General features: G+C 44.3%; 1 protein-coding gene across 1 annotated transcript; it reads right to left on the bottom strand.

Annotated features, from left to right (window-relative positions):
• Nucleotides 1-856: 856 nt before the first annotated feature.
• Nucleotides 857-14,806, bottom strand: AQP3 (aquaporin 3 (Gill blood group)). Its single transcript, XM_062513723.1, has 6 exons — nucleotides 14,581-14,806; nucleotides 5,828-5,954; nucleotides 5,531-5,668; nucleotides 4,087-4,205; nucleotides 3,130-3,347; nucleotides 857-2,443 (listed from the first exon to the last, which is right to left on the bottom strand). The coding sequence occupies exons 1-6, from the start codon at nucleotides 14,686-14,688 to the stop codon at nucleotides 2,269-2,271; spliced, it is 885 nt and encodes a 294-aa protein (XP_062369707.1). The 5' UTR covers nucleotides 14,689-14,806; the 3' UTR covers nucleotides 857-2,268.
• Nucleotides 14,807-22,485: the final 7,679 nt, after the last annotated feature.

Genomic DNA, 22,485 nt, shown 5'->3' with positions numbered 1-22,485 from the left:
AAATGAGAATTGAATTCTGCAGCTATGTTAGTTGATCACAGCAATATACAAGGCTGCTATGCAGAGTTTGAGGGATAAACTTTCATGTTAGAAATGGAAAAAACAATGTGCTGCCCACACAAAAAGCAAATCAAACAAACCTGGGAATTTTTTTTCCAAAAGCCATTTGATTCCTAGCTGATGAATTGCAGGAAATCACATTCATCCAGATCTCACTGAATTCTTCAGTATGGCACCATGTGGGAAGTGAGAAGTTATTTTAAGGCAGCACAATTAATACAGGAAAAATACAGCAGTACACACACCAGCCAAAGAGCAACAACAATTTTATTTATAGGTAAGTTGCTCGTCTAATTCTGTGAGCAATGTGTTCAGGGCTGTTGTACTTTTCCTTGCCGGGCATAGCTACAGAAAAAAAAAATTGACTCATGTAATATGCTAGATGGGGCTGGATAGTAGATGAAGGCAGAGTAGGATTGCACAATCAGAACTCTGTTAAGTGAAAGAATAGTAAGGGAATTTAAATTGTACAAAGGGTGAAGGAGAAATACTTATTCAGTGGTTCTTTTGCCTTAAGAATAAGATCCCTGACAGCAGGACAGTTTCACCCCCAGCCCATACCTTGGTCACTATATTGAGCACAGCTACTCCATCTCTTCCACATACCCAAAATCACACCCCAAAAAGGAAAGGAATAAAACACAAATGGAGCATGTAGATGTACTGCCTGAACGGGTTAATTCCCCTTTGCTCAGGCTGAAGAGGAAAAGGGCTTGAGGAAGCTATTGCTATAGATGACTTCCTTTCCATGTTGACATTTGCTGACAGCTGCTTAAAAATACAACCAACACTAGCATTTTACAGTGTGGGTATTGACATTTTATTTTTTTAAAAAGAAAAAAAAGAATACATCCTTTTAGTGACTGGAAATGTGTACAAAGATACATTTTTCAATGAATTCATTCATTAAAGAAACAGCTTTGAACTAGTTTCTCTAATGCATGGGACTTACAAATTCTTTCACAACCAGTAATGCTTTTCTTCAAATACTTTGTAATAATTTGGCATTGGGTGAGCCAGAGATCCCCTGAGATGCCAGTACTGCTAGTACAGGAGGTGCTGACCTCAATCCCTCAGCCATGAGTACCAGGGATATTTCAGTTATTCTGCAAGGTAGAAAAGGAGGTGCTCCAAAAACCACAATGCCATAATCCAAGACCATCCCAGGAAAACCAAAGTTATCTCAAAGCTGACAGAGAATCGGCAGTTCCCATACATCTCTAAATGAACTCACCCCAACCTTGGTATTTAGTAACAGCTTTAAAGAGTGTATTTTTATGTAAGTCTACTAAAACAAATAAAAAAAACCCCCAACAACACCATAGTAAAATTTACATGAACACACGCAACTTAAGCAACACTGTGTTTCCAGTGGATCATGGCAAGCTGCTTGCAGTTTATATACAAAGCTGATTAATTAAAAAGACTGCTTCTGGGAACCAAGCTTTCTGTCTAGGTTAGTCCTGGTTAGAATGAGAACTTCCTATTGTGATTTTCTAGGAGTTGACAATACTTTAATTTTTGATTGTAACATCCGGGTGCACTTGTTTGTAAACATTTTGTCTTAATATTAAATGAAAATCAATTGCATTCTTACTCTGCACTGACATTATAGATCAGCTGACTGATACAATACCTAGGAATTCATAAGAGATATAAAAGTTTGGCTAATAAAAATCCTCTAGACTAGTTAATTCCTGGTACTGACTTTAGAACAACATCAAGCAGAATTTGATCCATGGAATCACAGGCAAATTTCCTCCAGGGTGTAGGAGTTTCCAATCTATGCCAGCAAAACAATTTAAGTTTTGCATGATCCCCATTCTACAGATTGGAACACAGGTTTGAAGGGAAGCAGTTTGCCAAGGTCACAGGCAATGTCAGCAACATAGCTCAAAAGAGCTTCAAATTCCTGAACACCTGATTTGTGTTGGACAACAATTCCCACTTCTCTCCTGACTCCTACAGTCCTATCCAATCCCCTTCTATTAGGAAAAGATTGCATGACACTGCATTTGGAGGAAGGCTCACAGGAAAATGTCAAAAGCAAATGTGTCAGGGATAGACAATAAAGAAAAAAAGTTACTAGAATATCTCAAGACAGGTAAAAAACTCTTCCTGTTGTTCTTGAAGCTCTTCTTAACTTCTCCTTTTTGCCAGCTGCAGTCCTGAGTAATGAATACCTGCCAGATCTGGATGGCAGCTTCCTCAGACCCTCTCCTTGTGCTTCACATTAGCCAGCTTAACTGTCTCCTGCTCAGAGGCAGGTGGAGAAGGCTCATCGTGACATCCAATCGTCAGCTGATAGACAATCACCCCCGCAACTGCCCCGAGGAAAGGAGCCACGACTGGAACCCACCACCAGTGGGATGGCTTACCAACCCTGGGAAAAAAAAGAGAGCACACAAGGTAAGAACTGCAGCCTAAGCATTAGGATATTTGCACTTGGATCTGGAGCAATGCAAGATCTGACCCTCTGCAAGCCATCACCACCCACTTGCACAAGACAAAAGCACCTGTAGATCTGCAGAGCTCTCAAGGTAGACGTTGCCACACACAAACACTTTAAGTCCCAGTGACAAGCAATTCAGAACAGCTACTTTCAGGACTTTCAAGACTGCCTCTTCACCAAGAAAGGAGAGAAGCATTTGTTGTGACTACACTAGGCACCTTCAATTCGCTCCCACTGCTTGAAGGAAAGCAACCCTTTCTATCTATCCATGGCTCTATTAATTGTCTCCAAAAGTAACTAACACTTCTCACTTTCTACCGTTAAAAAAATCATGATATGCTGATGTTCAAGATGCAACTGAAATTCTCATGGATGCTCCTAGACTTCCTCTTTGATAGCAGAGTTATGTTGTTTGCTCTCACCACTGGAAGCTGCCCAGCTTCCACGATTTCTTAAGAAGCCAAAATGCAGACAGTGTCTTTTAGCAACATTTAGACAATCCAAAGACACCTACCTCATGGCTGCCAAGGCTCTTTATAGCATTAAAGCTACCATCTATTTGGTACTCATAATTTATTTCCCCTTGATGCACAAGGTTTTCATGGTCAAGCACTTACCGGAACACTTCACTGCCCCAGCCAGCAATGGCTGTGAAGAGACGAGGACCGAAGTCCCTGGCAGGGTTGACAGCATAGCCAGAGTTGAAGCCCATGGAGGTTCCAATAACAAGGACGACAAAGCCTACTGTGAAAGCCTCCAGCCCGGTGGGGACGGGGTTGTTGTAGGGATCAACAATAGCCAAGACACACACAATCAGGGAGGCAGTGCCAATGAACTGGAGAGGGATGGGGAAGGAAAACAAGAACTTAATTCAGGTTAATCTTCTAACCAAGTTATTTAACTCCTCTGAGATGTAATTCTCTTAAAAGGAAGAGATGCACCAAGTCATCCCATGGCACTATCAGACCACACCAGCCATGGGAATAAAAGAGTGGAGCATGCTCCTCTCTTGACATCATGGGAGCCCAGAATCTCAACCAAGCTCATACCTTTTTCTCTACTCCCAGAAGACTTATGAACAGATGTTTAGGCAGACAGAAAAGATGGAAACATCTTTCTAAACCTCCTTCCCACATGCCATGGCTGGGTAGAAGCTGTCCCTTTTGTGGTTGATGGCAACTTTAGAAGGCAGTCACTTTCAACAGCAACCACCCCATATTCAGCTGACCTCTGGACCATGCCCCAACCACAGTAGTAGAGTAGGAGTGAGGAAGAGCTATCATTCCTCACACTATGGCTCTGCAGGGACTATGAGCAAATGGCATTCTTTTATCTGGTGTCCTCACCAGTGCTGTACCACTTGTTAATGTCTTAGCACAAACCTTCCAGCTGTAAGGTCCTTTCTGGCCCTGCTCTTCCTATGGGCTAGTGAGATACCTGTGTCAACTCCAAAAAAAGTCTGTCTGGATATCTTATTTTTAAATTGCAATTCACTTTCTAACTAAAGGTGAGGCCCAGGACCACTCAAAAGATTCCTCTTCAAATGCACTTTCATCCTCCCAGCAGCCTCTTACCTGGTCAAAGAAGCCATTCACAACATTCAGATGCTCAGATGGGTAGGTGGCAAAAATACCAGCAGTGGCATTCTTTCCAACAACAGTGAGCTGGTTATTGTCAAAAGCCCAGATAGCATCTAGAAGTAGGAAAGCAGGAAAAAAAATCATTACTGTAGAGCAAACAGTCATTAGGAAAACTTAGGGCATCAGCCACCACAGCTTTTTACTAATCAGGCTCAGAGGCAGATGGCATTAGTCCCTGTTCCTAACAGTTATTTGCCAGGCATCAAGAGAGTCAAAAAGCAAACACTAAGGTGACTCCAACTTTCCCAAAGATAACCAAACACCTGTGGTACCAATCTTGGTGTGAAGACATGATGTAGTGATATGGATCAGCAAACAGGATTTGGGCTGTTCTTTCACTTTTCTTAGTTACAACTCCAAGGCTGTCTTTAGAGCAGCCAGTGCCTTGCCTACCACTGTGTAGAAACTGGATAACTAACTTAGGAGCTCTATCTTTCCTTCATGGTGAGTGGAGACCACTCCACTCAGGTACCTCTGAATGTAGCTTTTCCATGGGTTAGGTAGTTAAAATGGGGTTAAATCCCATCTGAAGAGCAGTCTTCAATCCACCAATTGGAAAGGAAATTGGTGTTGAACTGTAGCCCTGATGTCTACTGAGAGGAAGGTAGGTCTCCTTGCTTCTTCCTAAAGTGAAAAGCAATTCCAGCTAGTGTTGGGGTGGCAGCTTCCTCCTCCAGTGGCCCAGATGCTCCACTCAGCTACAGGGAACATCACCCCTATTTCCAGAAACAGTCTGGAGACAAAGTCTGAGTCCAAATGTCACACTTGATACTAGAGGAAGATAAAAGCCCAGCATGAAAATTCGGTTCTTGCCCACTGAAGATCTCCCTATGATGATGAAAAGCACACAGGACAACATAGATGCTTGAGGAACTGGATTTGTAAGGTGCTTTCCAAGGTATGGAATCATTCTAATAAAAGCAGCAAAATCTGCTGAAAGTCTCATTATCTGGAAGCTAACACAAGACAATGCATTAGACATCACAGTGAAGATTTCATTTTTTTAAGCCAAAAATGAGAAAATGGTTCTGGAACAGTGAACAGTTGTTAAACTTCCATCATTGCTAGTGTTTCATTGACTTTTCTGGAAGACCAATAGACACAAAAGGGGCATTACTCAAGAAGCAATAAGTTCATTACTCAAAGTCAAAGACTTGCCCTTTGACTATGGTGGCTGGCTGTCAGGTTGCTTTGAGGAGGCTTGGACCCATCATCATGAGAATGGAAAAGCCATCCCAGAAACACAGTAAGGACATTTCTTGGATCTCTGCACTGCAAGAAAGTGCTCCCCACTGAATTGGAAACCTCCCTCCCACCCTGCAGTGAGTCCCAAACAGGGAGTCTCACCCCAAAAAAGACACAAGGTTTCCACACTTACCATAGTACAGCCCAAAGACTATGCCAGCTCCAAGGAAAGCCCCTAGGGTTTGTGCAAAGGCATAAATTGGTAGCTTGATCCAGGGCTCCCGGGCCAGTAAGCACATAGCAAAAGTGACAGCTGGGTTCAGGTGTCCACCTGCAGAGACGTTGGTGGTCAGTGTACTTTCAGGGGCAGAATCTAGGTTCCAGAGTTATGCCAAGGGGCACTAGTTTCCACACCAGTGCCACACAGGAAAAGTAGGCCTACACAACAGCTGACACAAGTGAAACTCAGCCTAACTGGAGCCACACATACCTGATACCTGTCCTGCGATCAAAATGCCGAGCGTTACTGCAAAGCCAAAGGCCAGGTTGACAGTCAGGAAACCTCCATGAGTCCCTCTGCTGAGGATGATCTGTGCCACAGAGCCACAGCCAAAGAGCTAGGAGGAGAAAAAGAGACTGAAATTAGCCTCTCTGTTTCACATCAGGGCCAGTTGCTGACCAATGCCTGCAATTGCTCCCTTAACACCTTCATTGGCCATCACAGTCCACTCACAACTCAAAGCCTTCACAGCTTCTATTTTGGTCAAAGTACTACACACACACATTGTCTCCAGATATGGCAAACATTCTCTTTAGAGATGGGAGGGAAGAAGAAAGGGCACAGACAAATCTATCTCCTGGCTGGATGGACCAAAAACAGGGCCAAAATTAAAAGCAGGATGGGTCTACAGGAGTATGGAATTCTTTGTCCAAAGATCTAATTTTAAGATGACAGGTGAGAAGGATGAGCCAGATATCATCCTGGTCTGAGATATTCACAGTACAATTATTTTGATGAGGGATCTGGGTATCTTTGTTTTAAAAAGGCTAGTAATTGTTTGACACAGTAGCACATACATTGGTAGGGAACAATTCTGTTAATGCCTGGAAATACAGTCATGACTGAAAAAGGCCACATTCAGCCTGAAATCTACAGAGTCCTCTTTTCAGGCTCCATCAAGAAAAGTCTACATTCAAGAGAGCCCACCAGCACAGCCAGTCTTGGCCTTCTGTCCAAGATGAGGGGTGCACCAAACCAAACACTCTGGCAGACAAAACTGTTTATTTTGGGTGACAAAACTGTTTTTCAGTAGCTAAGGGAGGTCTTCCTTAAAGGTGTTTGCTCCAGCTGGATAATCCTTCTCTTCCCAACTGTACCCAAAACCCCTCATTCCTATGCTCACCCTTAACCACTCAAACGAGTTTCTCCCAATAATTCACTTCATCAGTCATCCAGGCTTTCTATCTTGGCAAGTCTTTCCACTATACAACATGTAATTTAAAGAGCTCTAAATCTGATCATCTGTATGTTTGTATCTCCCACTGGCTCCACCTGAACTGACCCTTGGTGTATTATCACTTGGAATTACTACAATGGCAGGTACTGAGAGGATCCTTAAAATAGGACAGAGATTACAGCTTGCTCATGAGATGCTCAAATCTGAGGATCAAGGCTTGACTCATTTCTTTTGACCACATACCCATAACTATGCCCCCACAAAGACTTTCTGCTTCCATGAACATCCCAAAGTTGCTCAATTGCCACAAAGGTGGTACCAACTCCTACAGGATAAGCCACCAAATAGGCACTGAGGTTGCCAGGTTTGCTGTTGTCACTTCCTCAGCCAACACTGGGCATGGCCACTGAGCAACACACAATCCAAAACAGAGGCAAAGACAAAACCCCCTCCCATACCCTTGACAACTGAAGAATTGCTAAAGCAAAAGGTGCACTCAGCTTGCTTGGAAGGGGGCAGCCAGGTAGGCTGCAAGCTGATTCATGAGCTGTACACTCTGTACATAGGTGCCTCTTGACAAGGAACAAGGTGCCCAACACAAGGGCCTTGCATAAAAAGAATAAAGGAACCTGTTGAACTGGTTGGTGCGGGAGGGATAGCCAGCACTGCTCTCTACTGGGTGCAGTCAGAAGAGCCCCTACAAAGTCCTCACCAAGCTGAGAAGCCATGGCGGGGGAGAGTCCAAGACAAAGACAGAAGAGATTATTTATTGGCAGAAAACAGAAACAGCTATGCCCAAACCACGAAGGAAAGCATAGCTCAAAGTAAGCAAATAAGTACAGACTAATCACCAGGGTGAATCCTGTTTCTTTCTTTACCCAGACAAGCCCCACCAAGCTTTGGAGAGATTTCAGAGAGTACATGGCCATGGTGTTTGCCTCTCAAAGGCCACACAGCACATCAGTCTGACCAAGGAGGGGACAAGCCCACAAAACCTGAGTTTGGCAGAGTTGACCCTCAGTGATCCCTAGCGATGAAGGTATTTGTGTTATTCACTCTGTAAGAACTGGCAGTTCTGCAGATGGATGGTGGCTGGCTCATTATCCACATACCTTTTGGTTGCAGAAACCACAGAGTAAAATTTTCCCACCTCCACCTCCCTGATCACCCACAAAGGTCTTCCCTTAAGCTGGAGGAATGCCAGGTCTGCCATTTCTCAAGAGGTTATCTCAAGAGGTCATTCCCCCATCCTCCTCTCCTCCATCCTACACCTGGCAGAAACTCTCCAGCTTTTCCTCAGAAGGGAATCTATGGGCCATGCAAAAACACCCTGAAGCCACTCTACAGGACCATTACAGCTGATTATCAGATGAGCTGTGAGGGCTATTGAGTTTAATTCAGCATAACAGCAGAAAAGTCTCAGCAGATAAAAACTGTGTAGTGATACTTAGGGACAGGTTTGAACTTTGATATGCATGTGTTCAATTCCATCCTGCACCAGCGTAGTCCACTAAACACAAAAATACAGCATCATGCATTACATTCCTCCACAGGATTTGACTTCAAGGAGCTTTAAATTGACTTTAGTTCAAGTCATGCTCACATAGGCTTTTGTGGCAAGTACCTTGACACTATACAGTTTTGTTGTGGTAGTAGCTGATATAACTTTTAATCACACCACTTTCACTTCTGCTCTTTGCTAGTTCTCCTTCCAATTCCTTTTCCTAGGTCAGATGAGACCAAAGAACCTCAGCTTTCATTTTTTAAGGTTTTGTTTGTCCACTGCTCACAGAGAACTGCTCAGGAACATCTAACTTGTGCTGAAAGGCAAGGAAGGTCAGATAAAAGCAATTCAACTTTTTTCCCAGTCTTTTAAGTTCATGCAAAGTATTTAAGAGCTCTTAGGCAACATTATACCACTGTAGTCAGTGATGCACACCTAAGTGGGGAGATGACACCCCATTTTTTTATTTTAATAACCTGCCTCCCACATCATTTTGTTTTGTGGTTTTGTTTTTAATTTGCATTTGTTGGGGTTTTGTTTTGCTTTTTCATTTGTTTGGCTTTATTCTTGTGGAGAAGGTTGTATTTTGGTTTTGTTTTTGTGTAAAAAACCACTTCTGGAGGAATATCCAGCCAACAGAAACCCAGGTTAGCACCTCCCATGGCAGTAGGTGCAGCAGTCAACTGTTACACACCCACGATTCATTAGCCAAGTTCAAAAGTGGTTTTAAAGTGCTAATAAAATGCTTGCAATAAAGCATCACTCCAATGTGTTAAACCTACTCTCCAAGGAATTGAGGTCAATGCACCCATTAACCACGTTAATGGAAGCCTGCTCCTTAATTTCATCTTACTGACTCTAGCAAATCTAACAGGGAGGCTTCTCACTGCTCATGGGGTGATTCAATGTCCTGCACTGTGAAAAAGAACTAAATCCTCATTCTGCTGGAATGGGTTCAAGAATGGCAGGGCTGACAGACTCCAGAGGAGAGAAGAACCACCCCCCACACACACATACAAAGGAGGTACCAGCCAGAAGCAGCAGCAAATAACAGGAAAAGGTAGCACATTGCAGGGGTTACTTCACACTCAAGAAACCTTGAGCTCCCTGTGTCCAGGGCATGTTTGGAAACTGAGCAGCTGGCTTTGTCACTCAAGAAAAAAACACCGTCAGAACACATGAAAGCACAGTGCTCAACTTCCCTGCATTAAAGTCAGGTTTCTTTCTTTTCTTGTCTCCTCTTTGCCATCACTTTTTTACACCTTCATGTGCAACACAAAAGGCCTGAGTGCACTTGCTATTGGACTTCAGACAGACTGGTCTCTTAATATAGATGGGAAAGTTCCAATGACACAGACCAGTAAGAGTGCAATTACCTGAATTACAACTCTTCTGCCAGCAAATAAACTAGGGATTAGGCAAGAAGCCTGCTGTAAATCTACCCTAATCACCCTGGAGGATGGGAAAGCCCTTCATGTCCTCTGGTTAATGGGGAAGACGCCAGAAGGGCAGTCAAACCATGAGTCTGCTTTGAAGGAGGAGACCTGGAGATATTGACAGTTGGTTTAAAGTTTTGGGCACACAGAAGGTACCACTCTTCACAGGGAGAAGGCAGGGAGCAAGAGCAGCGTGCAAAGATCTTGAACTCCATGGTTCACATGGCAGGGTAGCCTCCATCAGCCAAAAAGATCATGCAAGGAGCACTATCCTTTTCCTCCAAGCATCTCTCAAACAACCAGGCTGGTCATCGTTCTCAATCTGCAAAGCAAGAAGAAACCCACAGCCGAGTCTTTTGTCCAGCACAGCCGGAGGCAGCCCTGCAGGAAGGGCAGCAGCAGATGCTCTGTTATGTTACTGCTCTTTATGTACCACCCACTGAACCAGAGCAAGGCAGGGCTGCAGGGCTGGAGAGATGAGAGATTCTAAGCAAAACTGTGCCCCACATACTTCACATGCTACAAAAAAATATTGCACAGAGCTGGAGACATGAACCTCCCTCAGCTCAAGAAACCTGAGCAACCTTCAGCAGAGGAGTTGTGCACTAGGGAGGAAATTCACTGGTTTAGGTTGTTCACACCTACAGGGAAGGGAAAACACTGATTCTGATGTCCCTACTATTGAGATAAGAGGTTTTAGCCCTTAAGAAAGAGCAGTACAGCTGGTGGGGGTTTGGTCACAAGGCTGGGCACTCCTGGGGAAAAGCTGCCTTCTCATTAAGGGAAAGTCTTGGTGCCACGAACTGTCCTGTTTGTAGGAAGGAGAATTGTTCTGGTCCTGGAGGGAGACAGAAAGAAGGGACAGTTTAGGACAGTTACCGAAGAGCTTCAACCACTTCTGGTGGAAGGGTTGAGGGAAAGCAGCTGCACTGCCAGTTCCCATGTCCCCATACCCAGCAGAACAGACCCTTTGCAAGAAGAATCAGCAGCACTCACAGCAAGGATTTCCACTCCCTTTTATAGCCTAGCAAAGCATCAATAAAGAAAATAACTTTTTTAAAAACTAAAAAAAAAAAACCCTAGAAAAAATTTACATTTTCCAAATGTGACAAGCTGGGTTTAAGCAAACAACCCCAAATCAGGCAGCAACTGTAACAATTTGTGTGCTGCCCCAGACAACTGTGGGATGAGCAGCAGCTTTACCTTGCCAACACCTAAGTGGGGCTCCCCAAGCTGTGGTCATCCCATTAGCAAGCTCCCCTTGCTTTGGTCATCCAAACACCACTTTGCCTTTGTGTTTCTGTGGTCTACAGCAGAGCTATACCCCAAAAAGCTACCACCTAGCCACAAAGTCAAGGCAGCACCAATCGAAAAGCAATTAGGAGTTGTTTTGTTCTTTCTTTGTGCCTCTACAGCAGTGATTCACAGTGAGTCCCATTCGGAAATCAGTCATAATCAGCACATTAATTCTACTGCAAATGTAAAAGACAAACAGAGACAGCTTTGGTATTTACAGCTAGCAGAGCAAGGCAAACAGACCGAGCCTTAAGAGAGGCACGGAGACCCACCATGGAAATCTGGCTTTAGTGGGTTGCTACAGTAATAACACAAACACCAAGGGACTGGGAAAATGCTTTCAGCGTTTGTAGTGCTTAACGACTGCCAGCAAGCGGTGCTTCCAACATAAGTATAAAGTTCAAGCCTAAAGTGCTACTCAGAAAGTAAATTTTGAAGTGGGGAAATGCCAAATTAAGTATCAAAGGAAATGTATCTAGAATCAGCATTACTATTTTTGCGACAATAGAGACAACACCCACAGACTAAATAAAAGTTGTGCAAAGTGCTCTACACAGCAAAAGTGGCTTACAAGTAGCAATGCTCGCCTGGCATTCTTCAGGGCTTGGCCACCTTAGCTGGATTATTTTTCTTATCTGAAAAAAGTGGCACCATTCTAAGAGTCCTTTCCAGCTCAAACCACTCTATGATTCTACCTTCACAATCTCTTTAAAATAAAATGAGAAAAATAAAATCAAGCATTAGGTTCATTCTTACAAGACAGCAAGACTATGCAGGAATCTGCAATAGCTTTTGTCTACAAGAGTTTGAGAGAGCTGCAGTCATTACGCAAGTGAAAGGGAGAAGGAAAGAAACTGAAGTGGTGCCAATATCCACAGTGGGACAAGTTTTACATTACACAGTGAAATTCAAAGTAAGCTGCAAACTTTAAATAGTCTCCCTCCCTTGGGACTCAAAAGTTTATTTCAGTGTGAACAATATCAAACCTTAAATCCATCCCTGACAGTATTCTGTTCAAACATATTTGTTTTAGTCAACTCCATCTCCCATGAAGAAAATTTTCATGGATTCAGGTCTTATCTCAGGCATTTTACTGTGAAGCCCAAAACAGATATTTACTGGGGTACAATGCACCTAAATGCACACACAAAGCTCAACCTGCTGGCAGGGTGGGCATCAGGGACTTTTGCAAGGTACAAAATGACAATTTCTCTCCTGGAAGAAAATCAAATTCAAACAATTGTCCAGGCTATCTGAAAAGGGAAAGAATTCACCTTCAAGACCTTTCTATTTCATGTAGGTGATATAATAAAAAGATGAAAAGGAATCAGGTCAGTAATAAAGAAAAAACTACACATTTCCCTTCATTAAGATCAATAGACTAAGCCATGAAGCTGGAAAGGGATTGACTGACTTGGATATTGCAAGCTTGCAGTCCTGGAACCCACTTCCCTCTTGTGTAGCCTGTTTTGGACTTCTGACCATGTGAGAGTATTCACAGAGTTTGGGACTTTCCCTTTTCTCCCACAAGCCCACCCCACCTTCTCCCCCATGGACACAGAATGCCCACAGCACTACACCCACTGCAGAGCTGCTGCAGGAGATCCTAAGCAAGTTTGCAAGTCCTAGAAGAGGGATTTGAGCATGCAACTAAAACCAGTTCAGGAACTCTGAACACATTGAAGGCTCAGCCTGTAAACTTAGACGCACACAGACACACACACACACACTAAAACAGAGCAGGTTTGGCACTCCTAAGGATGAAGTATGTGCTGCCCACTTCTGCCAATGCAACATCCAGTGTGGCTGATGGGTGCCCATTACCACTCATTTTGGAGGCTGCTTATGATTTTGGAGCAAACTCTTCCTCAAGCTCTGATCCCAATTCCTCTCCGCCTAGAGAGGCAAGGTGTAAGGAAAAGTAGTCACTCTTGTGCCAACTGTTACAGTCAGAGGATGGACTAATGGGCTTTGGATCATGAGCCCTTCTGAAAGCTCAGATCCAAATGGCTAAAGGCTTGTCTTGTTTCTCAGCAATATTAGCTTTGCCATCATTAATCAACCTTACAAGACTTACCTTGTTTCAATCCTGAGACTAACAGCAGTGACATCAATGATTCATAGACAGCAATCTTCTAGCTGTTAATTGCTTTCCTATCACCTTCTACCCACCTTAATTCCAAACAACCCTTCATGGAAAAATCAACAGGACTTCTTTGCAAATCACCAAAGCTGGGTTGCTCTGACAATAAAGCCATTGCACCAAGCAAAGCTGATTTCTTATAAACATGGTAGCATTTCACAGTCTTAGCAGAGTCCCCTAAGCTGCCATAGAAGATTCAGAAATCCTCTCTTCATCACCAAAAAAAATCTTATTTATGAAAGCATAAAATTGTGTCAGTCTTTCTGTGTTGTTGCCGAGGTGCACCTGCAGTGCAGCTTCATCAAGCCTTCCTCTGGCTTCAGCTCTTCCAACCCTTAGATTTCTCTCCAAGCAGTTGAGGCACCAGTTACAAAGCGGTGTAAAGCCACAGTCACTCCACTGAAACCTTCAGGATTGCTCTGGATTTAGACCACCTCAGAGGAACTTGTACCTGCAGATATTCACTGTGTGAACACCATCATTTCTACCTCAATATGTATGCACCAAACCTGTGGCCAGCTGGGAAGTCCTACATTTTCACATGCAGATGCTCTAAGCCAGATACCCCTGTCACCATTTCTCTACACAGTACTTACTCCACACAGCTCATACACAACTCTCCTAGCTGTTCATATCTGCCTTTAAAGCAAATTGCAGCCACTCAAAACATTCGCAACCTCAGGCACTTAGACACACATTTATCCTGTTCTACCTCTTATATTCTACCCCTTTGGAAGTTGAGCATTAAAACACGCAGAAGAGTTTTATCTCTGCTGACCACTGAAAAACACACTGACTGATAGCAAGCACCAGGTCTCAGCTGGCTGTCAGCATGAGCAGCCATGGTATCGTGCAGCCCCACTGACAAGCCCCTGAAGAATCAGCAGCTGGCAGCAAAATGACACTGCAACAGCTTAAATTCTGGCTGCTTCTTCATTATGGGATGCATGGGGAAAGCAAAGTAAAAAAAAATAAAAAATAAAAAAAAATTAAAAAATATTTTAAAAGCTTTCACTTTTTCAGGTGATAGCACTCGCAGTATATCAGAACCAAGAAAATATTCCAGGGTAGACAGAAAGAAAGTTTTGCATGATCTCTAGCAAAACACTTGTTGCTTACACAGAGATGTTTTGCTCCCTGCACTTCACAGATACACAGAAGCTTCCACCCACCCAACAAGCTCTTCAGAGCCTACATTTTGAGAGAAACCCCAACACCCACCTCTAAGCAATATGCATGAATGTTTTTCCCCGTGCACAGGGACCGTCGTCTAGACCCCTTCAGCAGGTTGAACTGGGCTGGGCTCATCCCCAGTGCAAACTCTGGCAGCACACAGCCCCTTCAGCAGGACAATTTCCCCCAAACCCAGGGATTAGAGAGCATCCCCACACCACAGCCCCCACTCACCACCAGGATCAGTGTCCCCAAGCACTCAGCCAGTGCTTGTCGCACTAATTTGTTTCTGATCCTCAGGTGCTCCTCAATGGTAGCAAGAACGTCCTTTTGCCGCCCCATCCCAGTAGAGATGCTGTTCAAGTGGTGTCAGGGGAAAAGAAGTAGCTGACAAAGCCTCAGCAAAGTTTCTTCTCCAGCACAGTAGCCTTTGCTTATAAATAAGTTCGTCGATGCCTGACACACCTCCTGGATAACCACACCCCTTCCACCCGCTCTTCAAACCCAACTTTTTTTTTCCTGCCTTGCAGCACAAGACAGCGTGGGTAGTTTTTTTTTTATATTTTCCTTACTTCTTGCATAGGTGAGGAAAAAGTTTAGGAGCTTCATAAGGAGAAGGAATTAAATGTGTCCTGTTGAAGGCACTGCTGTTTTCATCACCACCTGAAATGCAGGACCGTATCTGCCCTTCTCCAACTTCAGTTAAATGCATAGACTGAGCAGAGCCTTACCCATTTGTGTGAGCATGGTACCCTGGTTCAGATTGCCTCCCCTCCCAAGCTCTTGCAGGGTGGCAGAGTGATGTGTATTCCTGTGCCTATTCAGAGGCTGTAGGTGCTTTGATAGCAAAACTGGGAGGCAGAAGGGTTTGAACCCCCACAGCTGAGGTCAGGGCTCCCCCAAGCTCCAACAGTTACCCAGCTGAAGAACAAGACCAAACCTCTTTCCATGGAAATCCATATTTGGGTCCAAACTCTTTTGTATCTTTACAATTTATTTCACCCTCCCAGACCATTGGGAGAGCTCTTGCAGCCCAGACCCCCTGAAAGCTGTAAAGAAAAGACACAAGACCCCCTGTGCAGAGCCAAGCCTCATCACAGGACCTCAGTCAGTGAGAAGCCCACAGACTTACCAAACCACACAGGAAACAATCCTTGCTGCCTTTTCATTGTCAGTAACATCCTGTATTTATCTAGGACTATTCCACAAGATGGCCTGCATGAAAACAGTTCCAATCCGTACCATCTGAGGTGAGGACTGCTAACAGGACATGTACAACTCATGGCATCTGGTTTTTGTTAAGTGAGTAGTAAAAATTCCCTGGGGTCCTTGACTCACCAGGTCTTGACGCAGAACAGCAGGGCTGAATTTGCAGGACTGAAAGGGACCCCTTTCCTTGATTTGTTCCCCCACCTTCTCTGCAAAGCCACAGATGCCCAGCTTTTCCTCTTCCCCTTATTTAACCATCAACTTTCCTGTGGAAAAATCAGAGCTTTTTACTACAGTGGTGAATGGGCCTTTATTTTGTACAGAAACTGCAGCCAACACAAGGAGCAGTCAGGAATGTGGCTAAGAAAGCAATAATGTGTGAGGCATCAAATACAGGGAAACACTCAAGTCCAAACATAATTACACAGTCAGGAAACTTTCCTTGTTATTTTGTGCTCGAGCCCAGTCTGGAGCTGCCAGCATCAATGGGGTCCTCTGAACTGCAGTGAGTGCTCCATCAGCCCTGTGCTTGCTTGCTGCAGCTGGGGATTGCAAGGGAGTGCTCAGGACACCCATTTTCAACCTTCTCTCCATACCTCTCCCCTCATCATCTTGTAGTGCATCACCAGAGCCATGGAGGCTCCTCACTTCCTCCTGCACTTCCCTCTCCTTTATATTCTGCCCTGTCCTTTTACCTTGGTGCTTTATCAAAGCTATCACAGCCAGAAATCAAGCTGCATGTTGGAGTTTTTGCCCTTTTGGCAGTTCCCAAGCTGAAACACATGGCCACCAGTGCGTAGACACTGTGTTCTGTGGTGTAGTTTTATTGAGATTTATTTAGGTGAGTTCCCATTCCTTTCCTGGTGGTGAGGACAGGGCCATCAGACCAAAAAGAAAGGGGACAAGCAAAAAAGCATGGGAGGGGTGGGATGTTCTCCAAGAAGGTAGGAACGTTTTTTCTGTCTCTGTCATCTGAGGCTCTCTGTTACAAGTTGAGGATACAGGCATTTCCTCACAAATGGTGAAGGGAGGGGAGATATTGAGGCTCCAAGGCTGATGGTATGTCTTGGTTTTGGCTGGAATAATTAATTTCGTTCTTACTAGTGATTTGGATTCAGTATGAGAATAATGTTGATAACACACTGATGTTTCAGTTGCTGCTCAGCAGTGCTTACACTAATTCAAGGACTGTGCAGTTTCCCATGATCTGCCAGTGAGCAGGTGCACAAGAAACCAGGAGGGAGCATGACCCAAACTGCCCAAAGTGTTATTGCATACCATAGGACATCATGCCCAGAACATAAACTGGGAGGAATTGGCCAGGAACAGATGATCACTGCTGGGAAACAGGCTGGGCATCTCTCAGTGGATGGTGAGCAATGGTGTTGTTTATCACATGACTTTCTTGGGTTTTATTGTCTTTCTCTTCTTCATTGTCACTGTTATTACTACAAGTAGTATATTTTATTTTGTTTTAATTATTAAACTATTCTTATCTCAATCCACAAGTTTTACAGTTTTTTTCCATTGTTTTCCCCACTGGTAAGAAAGGGGCAGTGCATGGTACTTAGTTGCTGGCTGGGTTTGAACCACAGCATGGTAAAAGATGGTGATAAGACCAGCATCAAAGCTGCTGCCTGGAGAAGTCTAGACAGAGGCAAGCTTGAGGAGCTGGGGTGGGTTCTCCGACACCAGCTCTGTGCCTGACTCACTGCCTGACCCCAAGCAAATCCTTCACCTTTCCACACCCCAGCTTCTCCGTCAGTAAATTGGAGGGTGATATCAGATTCCCTTCTTGGGGCGTTGTGAGGGTGAATCACTGCAGCCCAAGATCCAATGACTTAAAATGAGCAATAGGGACTTACACAATTGCTTTCCCAACAGGTAGCCATGTTATTATCTAGGAAGGAGCTTGGGGAAAGGACAGTGATGCAACGCTAGAAGAAGCAGGACATCCTTTCAGAAGCAATAAATAATCAAAATGTGGGCAAGGGCTGGAAGGCCCCAGTGCTGCAGCTTCTCTGTATTCCAATACAGGAATTGCTGTGCTGCACCAATCGCTGCTGGATTTAGGGGCATGTAATCTAAACAGAAATCATTTAAAGATGTCTTTGAGCAGCAATAGATTTCCAAGCAAGCCCAGTTCCTACAATAACTGGTGGTCAGGGTACTTGTACTCATCCTGGTGGTTAGAATAAATCCATAGGATGGTAGAAATAAACAAGGTAGGATGTAGCATTATTAAGAATAATGAGACAAGACCTCAGAGTTGCTGGGCTCTCCTAGAGTTGGGTGGACATGGAAAGACATCCATGCCTTTAGTGTTGCCTTGCATGGGCATCCAAAAAAGCTCTTTCACAGCATAAAGCCTCAAAGAAAGGAAATTTCCCAAACTGTCACAAAAATCTCATGCTTGACTTCCTGGGGTTTTTGCCAGAGCTATTGAAGTGCAAGCAAGGGATTTCTCTTGTCAGTCATAGTGTGATTAAAGTGTCAGGTATTAAGGTACTTAGAATGAACTACCCCTATCAATCTGTACTGTGTCAAAAATCAAGGCAGTGTAACACACCAGTTTAAGGAATCTGCTGGTAGCCCAGAGGAAACTCAAAGAGAAAAGAAAACTCAACTCAGCGGGGAAGTCAGAGACAACATTATTGTGTTGTGCTCCTGCCATAAACCTCAGACTTTTCTTCCAGTATCTTCAGGGACCAACAGCTACAACTGTACCTTGGAATTCTCCAGGATTTGAACCTATGCTTTTTGATCCTGGTCCAACAGAGCACTTCTCTGTAACATCTGTCACTTTCTTATTCCCTTCCTTTCTCACCAGCAGAACCATGCAATGTGCCACAATAAACTGACTGTGTGCTCGGGCTGTTGTTTCTAGACCAGATCCAAAACTAACACACAGGTTCCAAGTGTGCTGCTTGTGTTTCAGCCTTGCCACTTGGCTCCATCCCTCCTCAGTACATGCCAGGGGAAAGATACAGGTGAAATTATTAAGGAAGAACCAATTCCTGGCTGCTCTCATTCAGCTGTTTTCCTACTGGCTGTAGTGGGACAAAATAAATTCAGGTTTATAAACTCCTTGGCTTCTGCAGAGTCCTGAATCACCCCCTAGCAATGTAATTTTTCATATTAAAATCCAAATTTAACAAGGTAACAAGACTTTTTCTTAAGTAAGTGAATGGATAAACCTGGACTGGTGGGTTCCACAGCTTGTCCAAACCAAATTTATTCACTCATCCGAGGATGGATGGTGCAATCCAATAGGGAGAGAAGTGTGAATCACTCAAATCTGTGATGAGTCACTCATTGCATTGATGGCAGGGTCACCTGGTGCAAAAGCCGTTATGCCAAGAGAGGTCACTGTGTCAAGGCATGGCAGGATTCATCCTTGTGAAATCTCCCTTTGGAAGATACCTCTAACCATCTCCTTCCCATGATCTACTTGACAGAGCAGTATGGTGATATGTTCATTAGATTTCATTAAAAATAAAAATTATAGCTTGCCTAGCAAGGCAGTGTAGGAAGTGGGTGGGTTGGAAGTTTATAAGCTTTCTAAACCATTCTAGCTGGAGGGTTAAGCACAAAGATTTCAACATCCTGCCTTGAATCTCCAGATTTGCAGAGCCAGGTGTTTGTTTCATGTCTGGGTCTGCTTAGGTCTCCAAAATGAGCAAGAAAAATGAAGAAATTCCTCCAGGAAAAAGTGATAACCTATACAGCTGAGCATTGTGTATGACACCTGGTTTTGGAGAAACTTAAAGTGAAACTGCAATCCTACTTTAGGTTCCTGGCACACTAAAGAGTGGCCTGGAATCCAGTAAATTGGGTTTGGACTTGAATTACTATATAGTAATAGGAATAATATTTTAAATTTCATGAAAATAGCTCTTCATGAAGTCCACTGACTGGGACCAAGTGAAGGAAAGGGTGCCCTGACATGAGTCTATGCCTAATATAATTCAGAACTATTTCATAGGGATGGATCCCCCAGAGCTGTATACCCCTCCCTGCCCCTGGAGGTTCCTTGTCATGTCTAGTTTCCTCCTCACCCCAAAGCTTGTCCTAATTTACAGGAATAAACAATGCACATCACATACCATTCCTGTAGAGATTGCATTTTCCACTCTCAACGGTGGCATGCCAGAATAACTACTCCACACTGGAAAAGCATCAATTGCTTCAGAAGAAAGCTTTTTAATAACACATCTGAAGGGGAAGCTATTACAAACAGCTCTCCTGAAATAGGGTTTTGGCAGGGGTTTCTCTCATAAACTTCTCTGTGTAGACAGCCATTCCTCTGAGAGCTGCAGAGCCAGTCCTGACTTGGAGACGTGGCTGCTGCTGTGCACCACAGCAGGAGAGTTCAAAGACCGCAAAGGCAGAAGACACAGAAATGGTGTGAAATTCCACCAGCCCGAAGTGTGAGTCAGGAGCAATGACAAGAACTTTCCCTACCAGGTGAGGCCATGTCCCAGAATAGAAAGTGTTCCTGCTCTTCAACCTAACACAGTTAGAGGTGTTCCTCAGCCCAGAAACAATCACTTTAAGAGCGAAAGAACCCACCTAGGTGTAATTTTAGATGTGTATTCCACGAGATCACTTTAGGAGCATCTCTTTGTTGGGCTACAAAGGAAGAGTAAAGCAACTACCCCAGGTGGAGAAAGCCACACATAACTGCTGTAACCCACCCAGTCTCTAAGGGGGTGCAGGCCTGCAAGAGGTAAAGATGTTTCTACCACAGGTGGAGTGATGTATTTGCAATAAGAGCTGGGAAACTTTAAAACTATTCCGCAGTTCACAGCAGGGTGTCTCTCTGCAATGCCACATAAACTCCAGATCACCTTTTCTCAAGAAAGGTGAATTGAAAATGGAAAAGGTGCAAAGGAATGTCAGAACCACAAACAGGTGAATGGAGTCTCACCAGTCCAGTATGGGCCAAAAGTGCTCAAATAAGGTAATGCCGTGAACCAAACACCAAGCTGGGACATTCTAATGTCAGTATGTACATTAAGAAGAAAAAGAAGTGTTTGTGTTGGCACAAGTGGAACTAGGGAGGAACCAGCTGTTGATTAATTTTAGGCTAGAGCATAAAAACCATAGGAGCATGGATATACAGTATTTTCCAATTCAAGTAATGTTTTTCCTTCCCAGGAGATACAAAAGCAGAAAGTATTAGAGGGTTAAATCTGAAAGGAGGTGTGGTGTCCCTCTTTCTCCCTAGTTTATGTACCCTGATCTAATTCTGTACCCCCAAATCTCACTTGAGTCTCTCATTTTTCCTTCTAACCTTCACCCTCAGAGAAGAGAACTGGGCTCATTAACTGTAAAAGCACTTTGGAGCAAACCACATGCCTCTTGTGTTCAGGGCTGTTGAAGGACTGCAACTACCAGTTCACCTGGATGCTCCCTAAATCTACCTCTTCAAAAGTAAAGTGAGCTTGTCTACACTTGCTTCAAGTGAGAACAGAGTCTGCTGTCCTCTTTGGGACATTCATTGCTCCAGCTGATTTTAAATCAGCTTGAATCCTGGGGGAAATTTCCATACTGACCTATTTTTCCCCGCTGGGTAGTTTAAGTATTAAACATCATCCTTTAGCAAATAAGCATTAAGGAACTGCATTGTAATGGGCATATCTGAGATTCCATAATGAAACAGGGATTTAGCATGGACAAGCCACCTGAGACGAGTGCCTGCGGCTGTGGAGATAACAGGGCTGTAAACAGAAGGGCTGGGCTGTGCAGTGGATGCAACACCTAAAGCCAGAGGAGACATGATCCACCTGATCAGACCTCCTGATCTACCACAAGAGCCCCTCTCCCAAAGAAAGGGATAATGTCCTTTAACTCACAGCTCCTTCACAGACAGTGGCAGACATGGGACACGAGCTGGTTTGAGGCAATAGGTTATCAACTGGTTCTGGAGTCTTCAAGGATGTCTTGATCTCATGGGAGGAGAAAAACTGAGAACTTAAAAGCCGTTGTAGTAAGAGCCACTCTCTTTCCCTCACTTCCCAAGCATGAAGTTACAATGATTGACAAAACCTGTGGCTGATCTGGAACATCCAAAGAGTAAAGAGCCAATATTTCCTCATGAAAATATCATGACCTCTTTTTCTTGGCCTGCCCAGAAGGAATTAAAGTGGGGATTTACACTCAGAAAACTCCAAGAATATTCAGCAAAAGCCAATTCCAAATTAGGATCCAGGAGATACTCAGAATTTCATTCCTAAACTAGGAGCACTGAAACTGGGCTAATCTTGCTCCTGGGAATACATCCTTTAGTTCCTGTGTGTGGACACAGGAAGTCCAAGCCCCAGTTTGCTTCACAGTGGTGGGTGGATCAAGATCAAAGTCTTTTTGATCTTGAGAAGCCCACAGTCAAATCAAAGTGGTTTGTGGAAGCAGAGAGCAGTACATGGCAGAGGCAATCCCGCCCCAGAGAGGTAGTCCAAGATCTCCCTGTGCCCCTTACGTCCAAGGGCAGGGCTGGGTGTGAAGAATAACCAGGTCAGAAGCCACAGGGTCTGCCTGTCCTGGCACAGGATGGGGAGACAGGGATGAGAAGCTGGCAGAAGGGAACACATGCTTTCCCTTGAGCCACCAGTGCCTTTGGAGCCAGTGCTGGTAGCAGCTTCCAGTCCCAGCAACCTCCTCCTGGGGTCAGATACTCTTTTCCCCTAAAGCAAGGAAACCCCCAGCCCTGTCAGCTGCCAGCATCCAGTCAGAGCAGGGTGAGACCTGAAAGGATCACCAGGTGGAGGCAAGCGCTGGTGTTCTGAAGTGACAAGTAGGATGTCCTCTCCCTCCTCCTCCTCCTCCCACAGAGAGCTGTTGTGTCTCTATCTCCTTCTGGGATGCAGAGGTGGTGGATTCCATTGTCCTTGCAGCCCGTATCTCCCAGTAAGTACCAACAGTGGAGTC

The sequence above is a fragment of the Cinclus cinclus genome, chromosome Z (genome assembly GCF_963662255.1).
Source record: "Cinclus cinclus chromosome Z, bCinCin1.1, whole genome shotgun sequence".
NCBI lineage: Eukaryota > Metazoa > Chordata > Aves > Passeriformes > Cinclidae > Cinclus > Cinclus cinclus.
Note: the sequence above shows the minus strand (reverse complement) of the source record. Positions and strands in the feature narration are given on the sequence as shown.